At 40.1% G+C, this 23,396-nt stretch overlaps 1 protein-coding gene across 24 annotated transcripts in view; it reads left to right on the top strand.

Annotated features, from left to right (window-relative positions):
* The window catches only part of CSNK1G3 (casein kinase 1 gamma 3), a 143,551-nt gene that overhangs the window by 55,831 nt on the left and 64,324 nt on the right, over positions 1 to 23,396 (top strand). For 23 of the 24 annotated variants that reach the window (XM_075600681.1, XM_075600793.1, XM_075600775.1 and 20 more), the window contains one exon: positions 1,876 to 1,945. The exons of the other annotated variant lie outside the window; for it this stretch is intronic. In XM_075600681.1, the coding sequence (XP_075456796.1) occupies positions 1,876 to 1,945 (70 nt within the window). The remainder of the gene's footprint in view (positions 1 to 1,875; positions 1,946 to 23,396) is intronic. 24 annotated transcript variants of the gene reach the window in all.

Here is a 23,396-nt window from a genome sequence, read left to right as displayed (position 1 = left end):
CTCCCGTTTTTTTTTTTTTTTTTTTTTACTTCAATAGTTTCATCTGGGCAATCTCTACTTGCCTAAAAAAAAAAAACTGCATAGCTGCCGGTCAATTCGTTCTCCGTCTATTGATCGGCAAAGTTTGGCGATATCTTTAAATATGGGGAATGTAAATCGTTGCTATAGGAACAAGCATGCTTGTTAAAATAGAATACAAGAAAATTGGTCTTTCAAAGTTGTTGTTTTTTTAAAACAAAATGCTAAAAGTATTTTTTCTTATTACAGAACTGATTTATTAAAAAAAAACACACATGCAGGATATTGCTTGAACTGCAGCTTTAAACTTATTTTTTCTTTAAAAAAATCTTATTTAGGACTTCCTTTCACTCACACAACCCATGCACACACATTTACATTACCTGCAGCTCCTGTCTCTATAGACAGGAAAAGCATGCGGCACGTGCACGCTCGTTCGCATAGGCACGCACGGCCGCATGCTGTATATAACAGGCCTAAATCTTAGCATGGTCATCTCCAGAAGCTAGAGATGATCAAACCAGGACATGCTCATGGGGGCAAGATACGAACATTGTGAATTACACAAAGGCTTCGGGGGGAAGGGGTGGGGTACTGGATATTTGTAATTCCAGTAATTTTATCTCTTATGATCATTAATTATGTTAGCATTTTAAATGGACTGTAATGCAATTCCCCCCCCCCCCCCCGCCCCCCACACCAGCCACCTGTGGCAGCCGTTTGCTTGTGAAAATGTAGTAGAGATCTAGCAAACATCCCCACTTCCTTAATCAGAGCAGGGAGTTGCAGTGTCCCAGAGCCAAATTGAACCAAAGACAGTGACCATCTAATATAGCGTAATGTTTGATGGTTGCATCTAATTCACCAAACTTCATTGATTTGCGAGGTGATTACTTGTGACTTTTATGTCAATGATTTTTACTGCACATCAGCAAAAGGGGCTTGTCCTCAAAATATTTTTGACAAGAAGGTACCATACTTAGTTCTCTGCTTCCCAACGATGACCACCTTCTAGCACAATAAAATGTGCTCTTCCCCAATAAATCCCATCACATCCAGATCTCTACTCCCAAGCTATGACTCCTTTACTGTGTTTTTTTTTCTCTTCATTTAAAACAGAAATCTGTACTGCTCCCACTAGTTGTGTTTTTTTTTGTTGGGGTTTATAAATGCCACAGTTGTAGAAGCCCTGCTTCAAAACATGCATTTCTTTTTGGATAACATTTGGTATTTTCCAACACTAAATTATTTAAAAACGTTATTATTGTCCCCATTCATATAGAAAATTTGCCAGAAGATCTACAATTCTTGAAATCCTCTTTATTAAAGCTTAGGTGGGAAGTAGGGGAACCCAGGACAGAACCTCGTTCATGTCAGCTCCAGAGAACCCCTGATCCCTAACATGCATACCGTAACGTCCTGGTTGTTTCAATCCCCCATGCCACGCGGACCAATAGCAACTTATTTCACGGCTCCCTTTTGATCCCGTAACACAATATAGGCTTTCGTTTACAGGTATATGTATTTCAAGTGCCAAGCGGGTCATCGGATCTAACATCCTAGGAGACCCCCTCCCTCCCCCCTGCTTCCCATCTATGTAGGAAAAAGACCATGCAAACAACGTTTAAAGCAGCAGTTCTCCCTACTTGTGTTTTTTTTTTAGGGTTGTTTAATGATCCCTTGTCATGAGAACCATTTGCCCGTTACAATGTAGTACACTGTTTGTTAAATTTGCTGAAATGTTATGTTTTTATGTAAACCATGCATATGTAACATAAACTGGAATGACCTTTGGTTGGATATCATTTTTTTTCTGTTCATAAGGGTTTTGTTTCATCATTTTCTTTTCTATAACAGGAGCCAATGAAATCCAGAGCACCCCAGCTACATTTGGAATACAGATTCTACAAGCAATTAGGGTCTGGAGGTAAACTATTTGCTATACTTTACGTTGAATGTTTTATTATGTTGCTTTTGGTCTCGATTTCATTTTTTTCAGTTAACTGAAGTATGTCTAATCTATATCGTTTAGCTATATATATCCTCACCTGCAGTACACACACTTGCAGTTGGTTTTGTGTATGGGTGGTGTATCTATTGGTAATAGCAAGATATTTGAAGTGTTTTAAAGTTTAGTTATGTAAACCATAACCTAGCTAACATTGTGCTGGTAAAAATTGGTTATTTATTTTTTCTTAAGCATGCATTTATTATTTGGATTCCCGTTTATTTCCAGCTCGGATTAGGGATTCTAGGTTAAGAGCTAATGTCAGCCCATGTGTCGTCAGTAACCATGCTATTTTCTAAATGTGTAGCTAGTGTTTCTCTTCTGCATTGAAGTTCTCCCTAGTATTGTGCAGGCAATACATGTGGCAGTGCTTTGATGAACATAAATTGCTAGACTGGTTTTGCACATTTCATAGTATTACGGTGATGCTAAATAGTATGCAACACATTCATTTTGGTTTTGTCCCCCCCCCCCCCTTAAAAAGAAACCACCAACCATGTCTAGCAACTTTAATTTAGCAGTTCTAAATCTGCACTGCATAATTGAGGCTTTTTTTTGTGTGTGGGAATGCTTCTTAAAGAAAAAATAAATGCACAGTATGTATATGCCTGGAAATGTAATCCTTATTTCTGTGCTTTGGGGCAGTGCTGACTGACCTCCCACCACCGTTGCAACCAGCAACAGCGCAACCTATCAACGTTGCCAGCAAGACAGGTCACGTCAGTCAGCACTGCTCTGCAGCACAGGTGCCAGGATTACATTTATAGGTGCCCAGGCGTGGGGGTGGGGGATGAGGGATGAGGGGCTGGACTTCTGACAGTGGGGTGAGGCGGGTGCAGGAGAATTTGTTTCAGATACACGCAGAGAATCTGCTGCTCAATAAAATGTGGGCTCCTAAAAATTCTCCATGGCTCGTGTGTGTGTGTGTCTACCCCTGTTTTCTTAATACACACACAAATATTAACAAAACTTTCAAATCTGACTGATGCCATTTACAGATCAAAAGTTCAAAAATAAGTTTTTAAACAGAAATTGTCCTAACTCTTAACTATGGGTGCGTTTAGTGAGTTATCTACAGAAGAGCTTAGCTTGCAATTTCATTTTTGAGTTTTGATGATATATGAAGTAAAAATGAGTTGCAAAAGGTCATGAAGTTGGCATTGACGTTTGTACCAGGTTCTGCTACCCAGTTCCACTACTCGCGAAGAGACCCAACTCCTTCAGTTAGCCGCATGAATGGAATTTATTTTACAGGTTTCTTAAATTGTCAGATTTCTTTTTTTGTATACAATATTAGATAATCTTTGACCACCTTGGTGTTCCAGAAATGGCACTGTTTAACCAGGTTCCAAATATTGTTTCTTTGTTTTATTCTCTTAAAGTGGCATTGTTATTGATGTTCCCTTAGACTGTATTGAGTCTGCTGCTGCAAGAGCTCTATAACAGATTTCTCTAGCAGCAGAAAAGTCAACCAATTAACCTGAGCCCCGAAACCCAATCAAGATGGCATTGTGTTGAATTTGTATTAAGAAATTCAAAGTGGCAAAACTATTTACTTTATCTCTTAAAGATGCAGCAAATATAACATTTGTTTTCCGAGTGATAAAGTGAACCAGAAAAAGCACATACAAATATTGTATCAGTTTAAAAGCTACTTATTGCAAACCTAAGCATTTCATTTGATTTTACATGTCCTTTCATTTAATTTATATTGGAAATCAGCATGTTGCTGTTTGAAAACATATTGCATACAACGTTTTGCGTCTTGGCAGATTTTTTTTTTGTTTTTACAGTATTGTGTGTTAATTAATTTTACCAAAAGTTTATTCACAAAGCACCATTGATTTTTAATTTTTTTTTATAATCCTCTGTGTTCCTAGAGGAAATGTAATATACTTTAAATGAATCAGTTGCACATAGGACAGTAAATATGAATGGCGGCTTATACTTACAAATATGTAAGAAATCGGATATAAAAATGACATGACAGCAGTGAATTGATATAGCGAAGACATACAACAGAACAGTGCATGCTAGTGTAACCCTCCCTGCTGGCTCCCTAGGGAGATGACATCGGTGTGGTGTGTGTAAATGGCTTCTCCGCATGCTTTACCTTGACTCAGGGTGCTGGAATTCAGGCGGCCGGGCGATGAGGTTGCAAGGTTGTATAAAAATGGGCACCAGGAACTTTTTTATATGGTAGAATTTTCATTTATTTGTGTCCCCCAAGCACCGGGACCGCTCATTCATATTGTGACAGCGTTGCACTTTATTTTATTTCTGACGTACAGGAATATGGTTCTTCCATCATTCCCCCCCTCTTTAACACTCAAATGGAGGTACATACCTTATTTCTTCACTGTGCTAAAATGTGGGCTCCTAAAAATTCTCCCTGGCTCGTGTGTGTGTGTGTGTGTGTGTGTGTGTGTGTGTGTGTGTGTGTGTGTGTGTGTGTGTGTGTGTGTGTGTGTGTGTGTGTGTGTGTGTGTGTGTGTGTGTGTGTGTGTGTGTGTGTGTGCCCCTGTTTTCTTAATACACACACAAATATTAACAAAACTTTCAAATCTGACTGATGCCATTTACAGATCAAAAGTTAAAAAATAAGTTTTTAAACAGAAATTGTCCTAACCCTTAACTGTGGATGCGGTTTGTGAGTTATCTACAGAAGAGCTTAGCTTGCAATTTCATTTTTGAGTTTTGATGATATATGAAGTAAAAATGAGTTGCAAAAGGTCATGAAGTTGGCATTGACGTTTGTACATTAATGTACATCATTGTTTTGGGACATCTCATCATGGTCTCTGTAATACGAGGACCATTGGGGGTCCTAGCCGGTCCTGTATATGTAACGCAATACCATGGCTTTTATGGTAACTGCCACTTTCACGTCGGCCTGAGAGGAGTGTCAATGCAGATCCGCAGTTACAGCAGATCCGCTGGCATCTGTGAATCTTCGTTGCTGAGGCCCTCTGTCACATGTCGTTTCACTTGGCAACTATACTGGACTCCCTTAGTCTTCTCTAGGGATCTTAACTAACAAGGTTACAATCCCTGTCTATAACATAATAAAGTAGGGGGGCTTGGTCTGCTATTACTTTAAGAACATGGGTGTCTGCTCTCCCCGAGGCTCCACTCCACTTGTCTTCCTGGGACCTAACCTTCCAGAACAGTCCCTCATCCTTAAATGGATCCCCATAGCAATCCAGGGTGGGGTCTCGCAAACACTAATACTGCAAGTAACCTTTTAGGAGGAGTGTTACACTAGCGTATATTGCAATAAATTCTAACAAGTATTTAGCTACACATTATTACATTGTTAGGTTATATGGCATCATAGATTTTGCATACACAGTACAATGGGGGGAAGGGAGGGGTTGAAAGTGAATTTAATTATAAATACAGTAGTTAAAATGGGCTCCTTAAATTGGTTTACATTAGATTGTTAAATGTGAACCATAGCTGCAGATTGAACTCCAAATATGCAATACATGCTGCTGCAGTCGTACAGAGGAGTTCCCTCTTACCATTTTTCTTGTTGTAATAAATGCAGCAGTTCTATACTTTTAGGACAATGTAATTATCTAAATTGTCAATCCGTTCTCCTGTGATTTGATTGGAAAAGATCCTGCTTTTCCAGGCACCTAACATGTCTGCCTATTTCAAAAGAGTAAGTGCTGTACGTTTCTAAATGCTTGCTATAGCAACTCAAAGAAGCTTAATACATTAACTCTTTAAAAAGAGCATAAAGTGTGAAAAGTAAAAAATATACATTGAGGTTTATCTAATACTACACAACTGATTTATTAAAAAAAAAAAAATCTCACACAGGATTTGGAAGGTTAATCTGCCTTCAAATCAGTCTCCCTGGATTGGACCTGGTGAACCTCTTGATAGCACATGTTTTTCTCTGTCCTGTAACATATTCAGTGGGGTCAGGAGCTTGTGGTGTTGTTGGAGGCATCCGCAACGCAGCTGTTAATAGACTGAAGCATAGGAAGTCTATATCAGGGTCCTATATTCTTGTACCCTTGGTATCAGGATCTATGGAGTCTGGCTCTAAACAAATTGTTTCAGTTACACCAATGTCATTATGTTATGATAAGTTGTCTTCGTAAGTTGTGTTTCTGAATGATTGATCATAATATAATTTTGTACTGTTACATATTGTAGTGTAAAATATCAATGAGTTTGGAAACAGGGTAGGTAATTTAGTTCTCCAATATGTTGTCTATCCCTTAATACTACAAAGGAGAAACAGGTGCTCAAAACACATCAGGACATGGAAAGAAAGTGAAAACACAAAATAGTGCAATATTGTCAACCCAACAGATGATTTCAGTGTTGAAAGTTCTATAAAATTTGCACTCACGTGTTTAACGTGAAATGAAAGCGTTGTGGTTATTAGAAGTTACCAACTTTTGTCTCCAGATTGGTACTCCAGATCCATATAGAGGGGGGGAAATCCATATACAAAAAGGGAAAGCAAAAATAGTATAGTACTGTTTTTAATATTAAAAACACAAAGTATTCCACTTACATAAGTGCCTTTGTTTGTGAGCATTCAAACCACCCTGGGTCATATGGTCAGATAAGGATGTTCACAGCAACAGCATCTGCTCCACGGCCGTCACAGCAAGTACTGGGCTGAATAAAGTTGTCCTCCACTCTGGATGTCATCAACAAGGGCTTCTTAGTAATCACTGATTCACCCAACGCGCGTTTCCACTGCAAATTACTAAGAAACCTTTGTTGATGACATCCAGAGTGGAGGACAACTTTATTTCCCCCCCTCTATATGGATCTGGAGTACCTATCTGGAGACAAAAGTTGGTAACTTCTAATAACCACAACGCTTTCATATCACGTTAAACACGTGAGTGCAAATTTTATAGAACTTTCAACACTGAAATCATCTGTTGGGTTGACAATATTGCACTATTTTGTGTTTTCACTTTCTTTCCATGTCCTGAAGTGATTTGCGCACCTGTTTCTCCTTCGTTTGCTGATTGAATCTGGTTTGAATTCTACGTCGGGAGCTGCACTCATTAAGGATAGTATACCATTTGTGTTATTTGATTTATTAGTAATATTATTTGCGCTTGTTTTTCCTTTCACTATCCCTTAATACTCCACAGCTAGGAGAGGGACATTACTGGACTTGGTAATATAGTTACATAGTTACATAGTAGATGAGGTGGAAAAAAGACGTACGTCCATCAAGTTCAACCTATGCTAAATTTAGACAACAACAAATTGTTGAGGAACCAGTTAGGAGAGGGACATTACTGGACTTGGTAATATCAAACAATGTAGAAGTAATAACAAATATTAGTCGGGAAACATTTGGTAAACGGTGATCGTAAGAGTCTCATTTGAAAAGAACAAACAAGAACCATTTATGGGATCACCCAAAAACTTTTTTAGAAAGGTACATCCCTTACGATCGGATGAAAAGAGATTTCACCAGCAACAAAGGAAAGATATCTTCACAGTAAGGGCAGTTTAAATGTGGAATTCATTACCCATGGAAACTGTGGTGACAGATACAATAGATCACTTTAAGAAAAGGTCGGACATATATTTTTAGAAAGGAATGGCATACCTACTACCAAATCAGTAAACTTAAGAAGAATGTGGATCCAGGTAGAAATGTCATTGCCATTACTGGAGTCAGGAAGGAATTATTATTTTTCCGTTATGAGCTATCATTGAATAATATTTCACTGTGGTTTTTGTTTGCCTTACTCTGGATCAAAATACTGTAAATTTAAATATACAGTAGGCCAAGTAGCTGTCTAAAGTTAATATAGGTTTAACTCAATGGACGTGTCCTTTTTCAACCTTATCTACTATGTAACAATGTAATGAGCCATTAAACATGCCATATTGGGAATTGCCCCCAAGTGCCAGAAATTGATGTTTCGGCAATGCACACGAGTACAGAATCAATTTAGAATACTAATATTGATACTCCACTGGTATTCTAACGAGTATTTTCACAAGTGCATTCAATATCTGTCCTGTATAAGACCTAAAATCTTCTAAACAGTTCATATTCCGCTGCCTATGAAATCTGAACATAAAAAATATAGACGTGTCTATTCTTCATCTCTGGTGAACCATATTAGAAAAGTCTATTGTGTTGTTTTTATCAAAAAATCCTAAAAATAGTGCATGTGTGGTCATACATTGACGAACTTTGGACAATTGCTTAATGTATAGGTGGCTAATATGGTTTAATGATTTGTTTTCCCTATATTGAATTGTCATTCAGTAAGAGTTCTCTTCAGCATGATATTTAATAAGTAATTTCTTTAATTTATTACTCTTGACATGTACACATGTACACACATTTATTTAACGATTTATTGTGAAACAGAATGTTAATATACTAACGACCTCATCTAATCTGAATTATTGTAAAAGCTGTTAGTTTTGGCGAATTAAACAGTCTGAAAGGGCCTATAATTATCCTCAAATCTGTTTATAGGGGCAATTCAAACATTATAGTGAATACAGCTTAACCCCGTTATAGCGCGACCCGTTATAACGTGAATCCACTTATAACACGGTTTTCACGTGGCTCCCGTTTAAAAAAATAAATAAAATAAAATAAATAAAAATTTTACATTATTTTTTAACTTTTTTTGCATACTGCACACTGCACACTGCACACACTGCACACACTGCACACACTGCACACACTGCACACACTGCACACACTGCACACACTGCGCACACTGCACACACTGCACACTGCACACACTCACTGCACACACACTCACTGCACACACACTCACTGCACACACTCTCACTGCACACACTCTCACTGCACACACTCTCACTGCACACACTCTCACTGCACACTGCACACACTCTCACTGCACACTGCACACACTCTCACTGCACACTGCACACACTCTCACTGCACACTGCACACACTCTCACTGCACACTGCACACACTCTCACTGCACACTGCACACACTCTCACTGCACACTGCACACACTCTCACTGCACACTGCACACACTCCCAGCACTCACTGCTCACTGCACACACTCCCAGCACTCACTGCTCACTGCACACACTCTCACTGCACACACTTTCACTGCACACACTCCCAGCACTCACTGCTCACTGCACACACTCTCACTGCACACACTCTCACTGCACACTGCACACACCACACTCACACCACACCTCCCACTCCCCCTCCCTACCTTTGGTGTCGGCTGCTGAGATCGGAGCGGAGCTGGCATCAGGAGGGGGGGTGTCGGGAGGAGGGGGGGTGGTGTGGATGCTGGTAGGGGGGGTGAGTGAGGAGCAGGCTTGGACTCGAAGGGCCGCGTGGGCTAGGCCCAAAACTGATTATGCCGCGGAGGGCTGGTAGGTGTGGGGGCCTCAGGGGGGGGGGGGAGGAAGTGGATGCCGGTGGAGGGGGATGGATGCCGGTGGTGGGAGGTAAGGAGCAGGTTGCGTCTGGACTCGGAGGGCCGCTGCTGGGGGACGTGTAGGGCTTCCGGCCACCACTTCCTTCCCTCCCTCCTTACTCCCTCCCGATTGGGCGCGCGGCGGCCATTTTTTTAAAATTAGCGCGATCCCGGTTCTAGCGCGGTCGGATCGGGTGGCCCCCGAGGACCGCGCTATAACGGGGTTGAGCTGTACATTAAATATTAAAGTACTTTAACATCTGTATATGAAATATAATTATACTTCTAAAGTATGCAGAATATTTTTGGGGGAAAGTACAACAAAGAAAAGTAGAACCCAAAAAAACAGAACCAATAAAACAAAAATTGTCAAAATATAAGGGCAGATTAATTGAGTCCCTATCCGGTAGTAACTCCCATTCAAGCCAATGAGTTAACACCGGATTGGGTGCGCTAACCCTTACTGGCGCTTGATTCTATAGTTCCCCATAGTTACTTTGGACATTTTTATCATCCACTCCCCGCACTCTTTCAGCTAGTACTTCCAGTAAAAAATTGCAAGTTTTGTTCAAGTAAAGATCATTAGATTTAAGATCAACACATTACACAAAAAATGTAAATATTCCTTAAAATATAATCAATTTTTTAGTTTTCCTTTGAAATCATGTAAGAATGTAACTAAACAAGCTACAAAAAAAAATAATCAATCATGTACTTGAAAACCACAAAAGAGTTTGTGTACTTTGAACAATGCATTTATGGGAAGAAGAAAAACATAAATTTCCCAGTAGCGTAAGGCTGCGTCCATAGACCCTGCAGCTGCGCGGAGGCTGAGGGAAAGCGGGTGCTTTCCCTGGCCTTGCATGCGCGCCGCCCGGGGGCGTGTCTATGGGCAGGCTAGTGACATCACGGAGCTGGTTCATTGGGCAGACAGCTTACGTGACCACCCTATAGCACGAGAAATCAGCTTTGACTGATTGCACGCGCATCGCGCCCCCTTCCGCGTTCGCACGTCGTATAGATGCGATCACTGCCTTTAAGCAGCCTGATCGCTCAGCGTGTATGTACGCAGCCTAAGATATTAAGAACACCGTAGCTTGGGATAGATAGTTCCTGAAAGTTGTTCTGTAAAATAGATGATTTCTAAAGGTTTTTCCTTTTTCAGAAGAGCATTCAGACCACTGGATTAAACGAAGTATGCCAAGAAACTCTGCTGTAGCCAGGACCACAATTCAGCTTGAGGACACATTTTCTAGGGATGCTATAAGAAGAAAAGTGTGAGGGGCTTTCGGTAAACCATATTTTCTTAGAGGCAATCCAAGCTATCTGCCCCCTACCCCCCCTATTTTTTAATTTATCTTTTAAATACTGGATTGAAGCAGGGGGTCTCCGGAGCTGAACCCCATTAGTTTCGGCTCCGGGGATCCCCTGCTTCCTCCGTAGTGAGTGATGTTGGCCAATCCAGGGGGTCATGTTATTGCGGCTTTTCAAAGCTCCCGTACCCTGCCCGCCAATAGAAAGCTGTAATGTCACCGGTGCAGCGTTGCTATTGGCCCATGTGAGGAGGGAGCTGTAAACTGCAGAGGTACCGGCACCCCCTTCAGGCAAGTCTCTCCGGAAGCAGGGGATCCCCGGAGCTGAAATGGGGTTAGCTCCAGAGACACAACCTGCTTCAAACTTCTATAAAAAAAAAGACAAAAAAAAAACTGCATGGATTTCTCCTTTAAGTCAATTTTCAGAAATTCGTAGCCTGTATCTCCAGAAAAACTCAACCTGAGCCGTACTTCACAGGATCATTTAGAAGGATATGTTTCTGGATAGCACCTACTGTATTACGAAGATTTGTATACACATGCATATTTGCATATTGTATCTTTACTGTAACAGTAAACTGAACACTGATTTCATCTGAAAAGCGGCTTTCATTTTTTTTTATTGAATTTTTTTTTTTATTAACTTTCAGAAAATATTTAATAACAATTTACAAATTTACAAATCTACAAATAATCAGGGTAAAAAAAATAAACAAAAAAGAAAAGAAAGTACATTAGGGGGCAAAAATGAAATGGGTTGCATTCAAATCAAGAGGGGGCAAGTAACCAGAGACATTGATGTGAAAATATTACTATGACATGTAATCACGTTATACAACCTATACTCATTTTCTATAGGTATTATTCTTTAGTGTAGCTATTTCTTCTTCTCGTATATAAATGTTGAAATTACTAGGTCTACCCAATTCTTCATGTTCATTGCTGAGATCTTTCCAGTTGCATAGAATGCATTTTAACCCTAGATAAATTAGTATATCAAGTAAATGTTTAATATATGTTCAGTAGTTGATTTAGCATTCGCTTTCAAAATGACTACATTCAAATATATTGAATTGGGTGTCAGTCCTAGTCCATTTCAGGATAAAGAAAAAGGATTAAGAATGAAGAAAAAGTGATCTATTGCAGAGTCGTGTCTGAAGTTCAACCCTCCTGTTTGCATGACCAACACATCTCACATGAGAAGTTTAGCTTGGACGAGTCCAAAGTAGTCTTCATCAAAAATAAAAATAAAAAGTTGACGTTCCAGTATGAGACCGTTTTAATACTTGGTGCTTTGTGGTTGAAATGTGGTCAGCAGGTTTGTTCTAAAATAAGGTTGTTTTACTGCTTTTCTCATGCTATTATCTGTACCTAAAAGCTCTGGAGTCCATTATTAAGATCTTAGAAGGCAAATGCTTTCCTGCCTCGGGATAGAAAATGGGGGTTAATGGATAACAGCTGTAAATAGCTTTTCAGGAAGCAAGATTTTACAAGATGGGGTTTCAGAAACTTTACCGTTATTATTATTATTATTATTATTATTAATATTTTCGGATACGCAACCAGCCCAGGTATTAGTTTGGGAAAAGATCCTTTCAAATATATCCCCACCAGCTTTTCATTGCATCTCCTAGGCTACTGAACACAGCATTGGTGACTTTCCATTTAAATAACATCTACATATAATTCAGTGTAAGCTTCTACTACAAAGAGCAACTGAATATATGTCAGAAAATAAAGTAACTAAGTTTGTCTGACTGCTTCACTTAATTTAACGCTCTATTTTTTTTTACAGGAAGTAATACGTAGATGTAATTCTTAAGTATGTCCTGGGCACAGAGTTATAATGACAAATACATGGTTATATTAAATAAACAGGGTTATACATTATATATAAAGACATTGCATTAACAGTTAAAGATATGTTCTAAGCGCATTGAATAGTTACAGACCAGATTCGAATGTGAGACCGCTTTAGAGTTGAGAGAACTTAGACCGGTGGTGGCTTTGAGAGCTCCGGTAGGTTGTTCCAGGTGTGAGGTGCACTGTAAGAGAAGGAAGTGCGGCCGGATACTTTGTTGAGCCTTGGGACCATGAACAGTCTTTCTGAGTCAGATCTCTGATAAGTGCTGCATGGGGTAGGGGTGAGGAGCTTATTCAGATAGACTTGTAGCTTACTCAAAGTATTTGAAGGCAAGACAGGAAAAATTTACTTTGCGCTTAGACTCAAGTGATGGCCAATTCTAGTTCTTGGAACATTTTGCAGTTGTCTGTTGTAGTTACGTTGGAGGGCAAAGCGGCATATTGAGTTGTAGAGGGTGTCTAGTTTGCTAAGATGAGTTTTGGGGCGCTGAACCCTATACCATGTCCCTATAGTTTTTAATTGGCATTAGCCTCTGCTGTGCGATGCACTTTCTGACCAGCTGGCTAATGGAGGATTTGTTCTTAGAAAGTACACCTATTATTGCATATGTTTTGGATGTCAGGGTATAAATGTGCAATCGAAATGTTAAATAGGAGTCAAACTATATGCCCAGATATTTAAAACTAGTTACAAGGGCTAAGATGGTATTAGAGTTTGATTTTGATCTGTAGCTCAATCATTGGTAGCTTTAGAAATGTAGGCTTGGTCCCAAATACGACTGTTAAAGTCTTGTCTGTGGTTAAAAACAGTTTGTTTTGGGAAATCCAGTTTTCAAGTCTCGAAAAATCGAAGTAAATGTCCAAGGTCAGAGAGGCTAGGGCTATGTGCATGGAAGATTGTGTCATCTGCATACATTTGTATTGAAGCTCCCTTACAAGCTATATGTAGATTATTAATGGAGACTGAAAAGAGTAGAGGCCACAGAACAGAGCCTTGCGGGACACCACAGGTGATATCCAAGGGGTTGGAGTTAAAGCCTGAGAGAGACACATTTTGGGATCTACCTGATAGGTTGGAGTGAAACCAGTTTAAAGCATGTTCCCCAATTCCAGAGCACTGCAGTTTATTTAGCATGAGAACATGATAAACAGTATCAAAAGCCTTTGCAAAACCTAGAAATATTGCACCAGTGAATTGCCCCAGTTCAATTCCACACTGGATCTCATTGCAAAATTTTAAGAGGGTAGTTACTGTGGAGTGTTTTGGGCGAAAGCCAGATTGGAGTTGGCCAAGTAATCGCTTCATTGGGAGTGGACATTTTTCCATTACTTTGGATAGTTTTGGGAGAAGAGAGATTGGCCTGTAGTTTAAAAGTGTTTTTGTACCCAGTTTTCCAGGTCTTGGGGTTATGATCTGCGCACACAATAGTTGTTTAGGGAAGCAAGCGGTATGGCAATGGCTGGGGCACAGAGTCGTAGGAACTTTGATTGCAGTAGGTGAAGTCCACATTAGCTTCTCAGTTTTAATCTGAGGAGCGCTTGTGTAATCTCCTTCAGATACTGGGACAGATTTGAATATTGTGAGCAGTGTTGGGAGAAGGTGGGGCTATAGGTATTTTCCCAGATTGAGCTTCATGTTTGTAGTTCGTGTTGCACTTCGCTAATTGGGAGGTAGCACACCCCACAAAGTATTCGTTGAATGTGTTTGCAATGTCACTGGAATAGTGTCATCATTTTTATATTAGATTGTTAATAGCTAGAAGGCCAGAATATATTAATGACTTTCCAGAAGTTTGCAGGATTTTACGTATTCTAATGAAGATTGTCAGAGTAATATTATGCTTTTTTGTGTCTTTTTTGCCTTGTGCATGTATTCCGCAGGCATCTGTGTTTATTAAAATCATTGGTAGTACCAGTTAATTTGTAGCTTTTCCACAAGGCATCCCATAAATGGTAAAGCACAGTAAGGTTGGTTGTCACCCATGGAAGGTGTGCACTCCGTACACTTCTGCATAGCGGAGCCTGGGTATCAGAGTTTTAAAAAAACTGTTTGGTTTCGGTCACTTCCAACATGGGCTGTTATCACATTACAAGTAGAGGAAAATTACGGAATAGCAGCATACCGGTTGACAAAGACCGGAAGTAGCACTGGAAGCTGGTTTGTAGACAAAATATATAAAGTTCTTTATTATGAAACGTACAAAATAGTGGTAATCCAAGCGAATGTCTCCCACGCGTTTCACACATAAATTACGTTTTTTTTCCCCCAAAGGTGTGAGATCATTCGATGCTAGAACACATGGCTGGGGAACACATAATCAGGGGATGAGTATAAAAGTTGTATACAGTATGTAAACTAGGAGACACCAGAAACATAATTTTAAGTGAGTTCTTCATGATTCTGGATGGAAGGAAACACACTTGTGATAGCTACTTGTACATTGCAGGGAGACTAAATATAGTGGTAGACGTTTACATTACTCAGGTGACTGGGAGTTGTCTGCATGTATTTCAGTTAATAATCCAGAGAAATTTCTAGATATTTACTTTTGTAGATACTGTTATGTTCTTCCCCTTTTAGGAGTTCAATAAGATTGTCAATTCTCGCATGCCACGTGGGCAAATAGGAAGCCGCAACGTAATCTGTTAATATGCCCAGTAAATATCTTTACTGAGAACCGGGGGATGCTCGGAGCTGAAAATAATGTGATTCAGCTCGTGCTGAAAATCTTGTAGTTTAGCTATAGAGGACCCGTCGTCTCCAATCCTGTTAAAAAAGGGGATGCTATTTTCTGGGGATTGCTGCAGTAATGTTGCCCAAGTAACCACGTGTTTTTTAGTGTTTTATAATCTTTACCGAATATTTCTCGTAAGATTCAACTTTGTGTGCATGTGTGTGTCCATACTCCTTGCCTTTTGTAGTTTTTCTTGGTAATTGATACTAGGATAATTAGTTTAAAGACTGAGGAAGAAAAAGAACTACCTTATGGGATCATAATTAAACATTTCTTTAGATAATTGAAACATTATCATTTTTACACAGATGCAAGTAAATGAAAACATGGGTGATTTTAAAGGAAGCTGATTTACATTGACAACTAAATTAAAAATGTATTTGTCTGCTTGTCAAACAGCCCTTTTATATAAAGATATGGGGGGGAGGGGTGGCGAGGAAGTGAAGCAGTTGCAAATTTGGAATATGGAAATCATTTTGAGCTAATAACCATATGCCTGGTGTCCATATCTCTTAAATGTGCAATGTTTATAAGGCACCTGCAAAGGCTACGGTGCAATATGATGGCTTCTAAAAATATGAAAATTGAATTAACCGTTCGTAAAATATCATTTATTTTCACAAATGAATGCAATAGGTAAGATAACTTCTGCACAGGAGATTATGGAATGTACTAGCTGAATTAATTATGGTCTGTTTACCTCTTCTAATAGTTATTTTTCTCTGTCCCCTAAAAGAGTGGTCGTGCCTAAACTAGTCTTCCTGTTTACTGCTGCTTTTATATAAAACCTGTCTACAAATCAGTGAATATTTACTTATAACAGTCAGCAGTGATTTCATAACAGCAACAGAATTATGGGGAGACATTTCTATTTATTTTATTTTAAGGCAGTCATTATTTTCTGTTCAGGGTGACCATGTTTAACCTTATTTGGGATTAAGCCCTCTACTGCTGGTTGCCTTGTACTGTGTTGTAGGCCTAGCCTGCACATTTCCAACATACACCATGTTAATCTGCTTGAATGCAGAAGCTTTGCACCATCTTCTTTAAAAGCTGAATGTTGAAAGATTGAACATCAGGATAAAAGGAAAAGTGTGTCACAGGCCGTAAATAATTTACAAGCTTTTTAGCCGTGATGAAATTGTTATAATGTGCTCTTTGGACATGCTTTGCATCAGTTTCAGCGACCCTAGTGCAGCGGTATCCAATAGGTATTCAAAGTTAGCCACACTTATGGCTGTCGTCTTTCTATGTTTGCCACATTCTCGTGTCAGTTGCAGCAGCATCGGAGTCACCAGGCGTGACGCCTGCTGTGTTGCACCTGCCCCCATTCCCCTCTGTTGGATGCCTTGCCAGACCCCCCTCTTACACCTCCTTCTCCATCCCCCCAGTTCTCTCTCCCTCATCTTCTCCCCCCACACCCTCACCCCTCTCCACTTCCCAATACACACACTGAGCCCCCCATCCCAAATACTCATAGTCCACCCCATACCCTAAAAACACCCCCCGCCCGCTCACACCCAAAATACACACCTCCCTTGGGGGAGGGCATCCCCTTACCATCGCTATGAGATGACTCCCTGTTGTGTACTTACCTGCTGACTGGTAACCTCTGTGTTTATCACAGTCAATGCTTTTATTCAACTTATCTGATGTACGCAGATTACTTACCTTTTTATTGATAAACCACATTTTTATGTACTTCACTGTGCGTTTTTGCGCTGTTTTCTTGTGTTTTTGTTTCTTAGTGCAGAGGGTGTGAGCCACTCTATTGATACAGCTGCAGACGCTAAACCTATTACGGTTGTGTATTCATCACATGTTTATTAACTTTATGTTTTGGGTATATGGGTATGCACTCCATTTTTAAGTCACTGACTGTGTCCTAATACAGTAAAGTACTATTAGCTGCGCACTTGTCACCTATTTTTTCTGCTGCTGTAAATGAAAGCGCCAGCCGTGCCGTTCAGCCGCCAGCCAATCCACCGCCGCAGATGTCCTGCCAGTGCCCCGGTTCACCACAATGCAGTGTCCTATTCGCCACATGTGGCGAACGTATTGGACACCGCTGCCCTAGTGTATACCCTGTATTTTGTTTTGAACAAAGCTCTGTACTTGAACTAGCTTCCCTGAATTTCAGCTGAATGTATTCTACATAGAGACCCCATGACACATTAGCCCATGTAATGAATATGGCAGAAAGTATTACATATTTTAATTAATCTGGCACATATTAATTTGCAAAATATCTTAAATACAAGAGTGGGTTTTATTGTGGTCAAGACCTGCATTGTGTGTTTGTTCAGATACTGAGGTATCTGGAGTCAACACCTGGGTTTGCAAGTGGGGCATCAAAGTTGTTCCCTGACTGGGAATAAACGAAAGCCTTTTAAATTGTACCTTGAAAGGCATTCTTTGGGTGATCTGTGGTATACCAGGGGTGTGAGGACAAGATGACAGTCCAAAGGTTTGTGTAATGTTACAAAATATGAAATCCTTGGTCTGACCGCGATTTGCAAGAATGGCGAATAGATATTTGTAACAGTTTTATTCATACGAATCAAATTATACCAAGAATGACTGGGTGACTATGTATAATCTCTATCTGTTCTCATGCACAATTAGAAGTTAAGGTGTTCTGTTTTGTATTCGTATACACATTATGAATTATTTTATGTAATTAGTCAAAAGAGGTTTTTTGTTTTTCTTTAATCGTAAAAATATCATCCAGAGAGAGAAATAAAAGGGGTGGGTTGAGGACACAACCGGAAGGGGGCATATGTTTTCAATGAAAGAGTTTCGCATATAAACTGGCAATTGAGTTATGAAACAGGAGTGTCTGATGTCCACAAGATACGTGAATTATCATTTTCCATTTGTAGAGTAATTCACATTTTCGGACACATTTTGCTTCAACAGATTTTTGTGTTAAGTGCATATTTTCTTTAGGAAACAGACCACAGATTCTGCGAACTTATATTTGAACATTCGTTTATGGCTGCGAAGTAAAGATACCTTGAGGGAAAATATTATTCTTATAGCTGTGTATTAACCCTTGTCACATATACAAGTCACATGTTCACAGGTGTGCCGTTCATGACATGATAGATCTATATTGTGACGGATTGAGTTTCGAAATTACTCATTTGAGGGACCTTGTGTTGGGGAAAATTGAGTCGGCGCGGTAGTAGCATACATACAATATGTATGAACCCTCGTCACATATGTCGTGTACAATTTGTGACAGCCCATATTTACCATCTGTGCTATTCCACAAGACCCCTTCTGACCCATGGGCTGTAAGGTGTCTTGTGGAATGATACCGCTTAGTAAATATGGGCCATTGGGACCAATTCATCAAGCGCCGGTGTAGTTTAGTGCACCTTAGCCAGTGTTATTTCAGTTCGAGCTGAATGGGAGTGGAGACCCGATTAGATGAGCTAACCCGTACCGACACTCTATGAATCTGCTCTATTTTGTCTTGTGTTCTGAAGTAAACTGGTTAAAGCATTTACATCAGGTCAAAGACTGAAGTAACTACTTGACCATAACTTCCTAATACAGTATTTACTGTTGGTTTTAAATGCACACTATGTTCCTGCATAGCCCAATATTGCCAGCCATACAACCTGCAACACATTACAAAAACACTGCAGAGCATGTATGTCCCTTTGGCTGCAGTTAAGATGACATGCAAATCTACTCAGAGCTGCAAAATTGAATGGAAAGAAATCTTTCTGCCAGTGTTTTGTTTGCCAGAAAACTGCATACATCATGCAGGTTTATCTAAATTAAAACAAATACAATTTATTGTAGGTTTGGGAAATAGTCTAGGAAAAGCATTGTTCATTTTCTACACTGAAGAACAAATAAAGCCAGACTGACCAAGACTCCCTACAATTTAAAATGCTGCTAACTTTTATGGACTCCCTGCAGCTCAGCACCTGCTGTGAAAGAAATGAGTCGTTCTAAATATGCTCTATTCTGTTCCCCCAATGGCATATTTTGAAATTGAGCTGAATGTGATGCTTTGTAAAGCAGATAACCAACCTTATTTTTATTTATCCTCCTAGCTGTTTGATTTAAAAAAATATATATACTGTATTTATTTCTGAAGGCCGAAAGCCTGTAGTAAAGTGTTCACACAGACTCTTGCTGTTTTGTTCTCACATTCTCTAGCATCATTGAGCTGTTTTTTTCCCCCATGCAGTCTACAAAGGAGTTTACCAGAAGAAATATCTGAATCTTCTCACTCTATTATTGTAACCAAGTGAAAGAGACTTAGCAGCCATGTGAATTAAGGTTTTGGGCTCATTTTTGGAATAAAATACAGTTTGAAAAAGCCCCAAAAGAAACGGCTAACAGGGAGAAACTAGAGCCGTGCATGGACCCATTTTATATATTATTGTAAAGAAATAATAATTTCTAAGCGCTGCCTGGAGAACTCTGCATGTTACTCGATCTGCCTCTTAAGATTTCCCCCTGGTAGTGCTCAGAAAGCAAATAGATTCCATGGATGGAACATAAATCTTGGTTAAGTGCAGAGAGCAAGGGTAAGCCTGTGTGCAAGTAGAGGAAAATAAGGAAGGGTGTGTGCATGTACCAGAGTTTATGTATTCACATAGTGTTCTATGGGGATTAGAATATGGATTAATCATTGGAGTATATGTATGACTGTAGTGTATTCAAGCCACATTATAATCCCCCCCCCCCCAATCTTTTTCCTTTATTGGAAACAAACAGGGAACATGTACAGATACATTGCGTTCATATGCACATAACATATAGAATAGTCATTGAAACCAATAAAGCATTTTTGGTTTTTGTTGGGGGGGGGGGGCGGGGCGAGGTGGGTGGACAGGGGCAGGGAGGGATAGTTTGGTAGACAAACAGAGGGGGGGAGGGAAAGGTGTGGGAGGGAAAGGTCTGGAGGACGGAGGGAGGAGAGGTGTGGCTCACTCCTTTTCATCCTTCTCCCGGTGGTTCGGGTGCTTGTTTATGGGAGGGTTGGGCCTCTGCGGTCCAGCCATGGCCCCCAGGTGTTGTAGAACTGGGGATTTTCTGTGTGGGCATAGCCGTAAGTTTTTCCATGGTCATAACAGTGGTAATTCTTTTAGTGACCGTATTTTTTTGGGGTGCTTTTACCTGCTTCCAGAGGAAAAGAAGGGATCCAGCGCTCCACGGATTTCTGAATAAGAAAGATTTATTGTGCCACACAACGTTTCGACCTTATGGTCTTTATCAAGTGACTTGATAAAGACCATAAGGTCGAAACGTTGTGTGGCACAATAAATCTTTCTAATTCAGAAATCCGTGGAGCGCTGGATCCCTTCTTTTCCTCAGTGTACTTTGGAGTTTATGGCAGGTACTTCCTTGAACCAGCAGCACCGGTAAATTGTATGCATCTTTCTCCTTTTTGTGGAGTGCAGCCTTAACCCCTCTTACAGTTTACCTGCTTCCAAGCAGCTGCGATAGAGCACCTTGCAGCAGTTAGGATGGCTGAGATAAATTTAGTTAGGGGAGCGGGAAGGCCATCAACTTGTTTTCCCAACAGAAAGGTCAGAGGGTCCAGGGGAATTTCCAGCACCGAGGTTTCACAGAGTAGTTTCTGGATCTTAGACTAGAACCCCTGGATCTCTGGGCATGACCACCAAATGTGGGCCATGTCTCCTCTTTGACCACATCCCCTCCAGCACAGATCTGGCGTGCCGGGGAAGTTCTGGCTCAGTCTACTCAGGGTTAGGTACCACTGGAATAGAATTTTGTAGATATTTTCTTTTGTGATCGTGCAAATTGAGGTCTTGGATGCTGCCTCCCAAACGTCCTTCCAATCACACATTATAATATTTTTTTGGTCCATTATGCCCTACAGGGGGCCCCTACAATATGTTATCCTCTTGAGATCCTTGATGCTTTGACACTGAACAAATTGCAACCTACAAAATACAACATTTTGTTTTCCAGAACGTATTGGACACCGCTGCCCTAGTGTATACCCTGTATTTCGTTTTGAACAAAGCTATGTACTTGAACTAGCTTCCCTGAATTTCAGCTGAATGTATTCTACGTAGAGACCCCATGACACATTAGCCCATGTAATGAATATGGCAGAAAGTATTACGTATTTTAATTAATCTGGCACATATTAATTTGCAAAATATCTTCAATACAAAAGTTGGTTTTATTGTGGTCAAGACCTGCATTGTGTGTTTGTCCAGATACTGAGGTATCTGGAGTCAACACCTGGGTTTGCAAGTGGTGCATCAAAGTTGTTCCCTGACTGGGAATAAACGAAAGCCTTTTAAATTGTACCTTGAAAGTCATTCTTTGGGTGATCTGTGGTATACCAGGGGTGTGAGGACAAGATGACAGTCCAAAGGTTTGTGTAATGTTACAAAATATGAAATCCTTGGTCTGACCGCGATTTGCAAGAATGGCGAATAGATATTTGTAACAGTTTTATTCATACGAATCAAATTATACCAAGAATGACTGGGTGACTATGTATAATCTCTATCTGATCTCATGCACAATTAGAAGTTAAGGTGTTCTGTTTTGTATTCGTATACACATATTATGAATTATTTTATGTAATTAGTCAAAAGAGGTTTTTTGTTTTTCTTTAATCGTAAAAATATCATCCAAAGAGAGAAATAAAAGGGGTGGGTTGAGGACACAACCGGAAGGGGGCATATGTTTGGGCGCATTTTGTTTTCCAGAACCTATATGGCTACAAAAGCATGGGAGCGAGTATTGCTTAATCCAGGGGTGTGCAAAGTTTTAAACTTGCGCCTCCTTACCTCCTGCCTCGCGCCCCCTCTCCTCGGCTCCGGCATCAAATGACGTCATGGCAACGTGGCGTCACGTGACCCCGCTGTGTAATTTGACGCCGTTTACCATGGCAACGCGTCGTCGAAGATCAGTTGAGAGAAGCTGCAGTGGCCTCACGCGTTTCCCCCGGCACTTAATTGAAGTGCCGTGGGGGGGAGCGCGGGACCTCTGTTGCTGCCCCGCCCCCCCCTGGAAATTCTCCTGCCCCCCACTTTGCGCACTGATGGCTTAATCCCCCTTTGTCATTGTGAAGTTATGACTCGTTTAATCTATTCACGTGTCTCTATTCCTGATGGGGTTAAAGATAAGAATTCAGCACCACTACCTTTGCTGTCTTACTGTAAATAGCAGCTTATAGGGAGGTACAGTAGTAATCTGACCTGCAAGTTTCACTTGCTGCTGCTATTTGTCAACACTTTAATCTTTTTTTGTTTCAATTTATTGCGAAGACTATAATTGACTAAACAGCAGTATATCATGCAAAGGAAATAGAAACTAACATGGTGAGAGTGGGTGTTGGGGTTAAACATAAAAGAGCCACTGATCACAGTATATAGTACGGTATATCGTTGCAGCCTGTTATATAGTGTCTGACTAAATGTATAGCTTTAATGTACAGTACTCCCTTGCTCCAGAGCAGCTCGACTCCCTTTCAATGCTGTATTACAATACATTAACTGTCTTTGTCCTACAAAGTGTATGTCATGTTAAATACAAACGTGTTTGCAGAGGGGAGGTGGAGCAGTCTTTTGTAAGGTAAGGAAACTGCACTGGAATACACAGACTTGTTCCTGTCATATTTTGCAAAGATATTCACTTAAAAGGCCATTTTATTTAAGTCATTTACATTGATTTTATTTTCCCATATGCAATCCATTCAGTGCCAGAGGGGCTTGTAAAGAATTGTTATCCATGGCTTTGCAATCCTGTCTACACCCAAAACAGTACAATTGACAGATTTTCCTTTGTGTTTCTTATGTGGGTGTAGAGTTAAAGCAAAAGGTCATGGAGAACATTTGTTATCTGCAAGTGAAAAAGAAGCATTTCATATTAACTAAATCAAATTGGACGTTTTGTTAACCATATTGATTCCTTGCTATTATGATTTATGTAATGTAGATTTCATGCATAGCTGTCTGAGATTGGTTCTGACTAAAGTTATATCAGCTGTGTTAGAGATGCAGGACCTACAATCAGT

Source organism: Ascaphus truei, chromosome 1 (assembly GCF_040206685.1).
Source record: "Ascaphus truei isolate aAscTru1 chromosome 1, aAscTru1.hap1, whole genome shotgun sequence".
NCBI classification, from domain to species: domain Eukaryota; kingdom Metazoa; phylum Chordata; class Amphibia; order Anura; family Ascaphidae; genus Ascaphus; species Ascaphus truei.
Note: the sequence above shows the minus strand (reverse complement) of the source record. Positions and strands in the feature narration are given on the sequence as shown.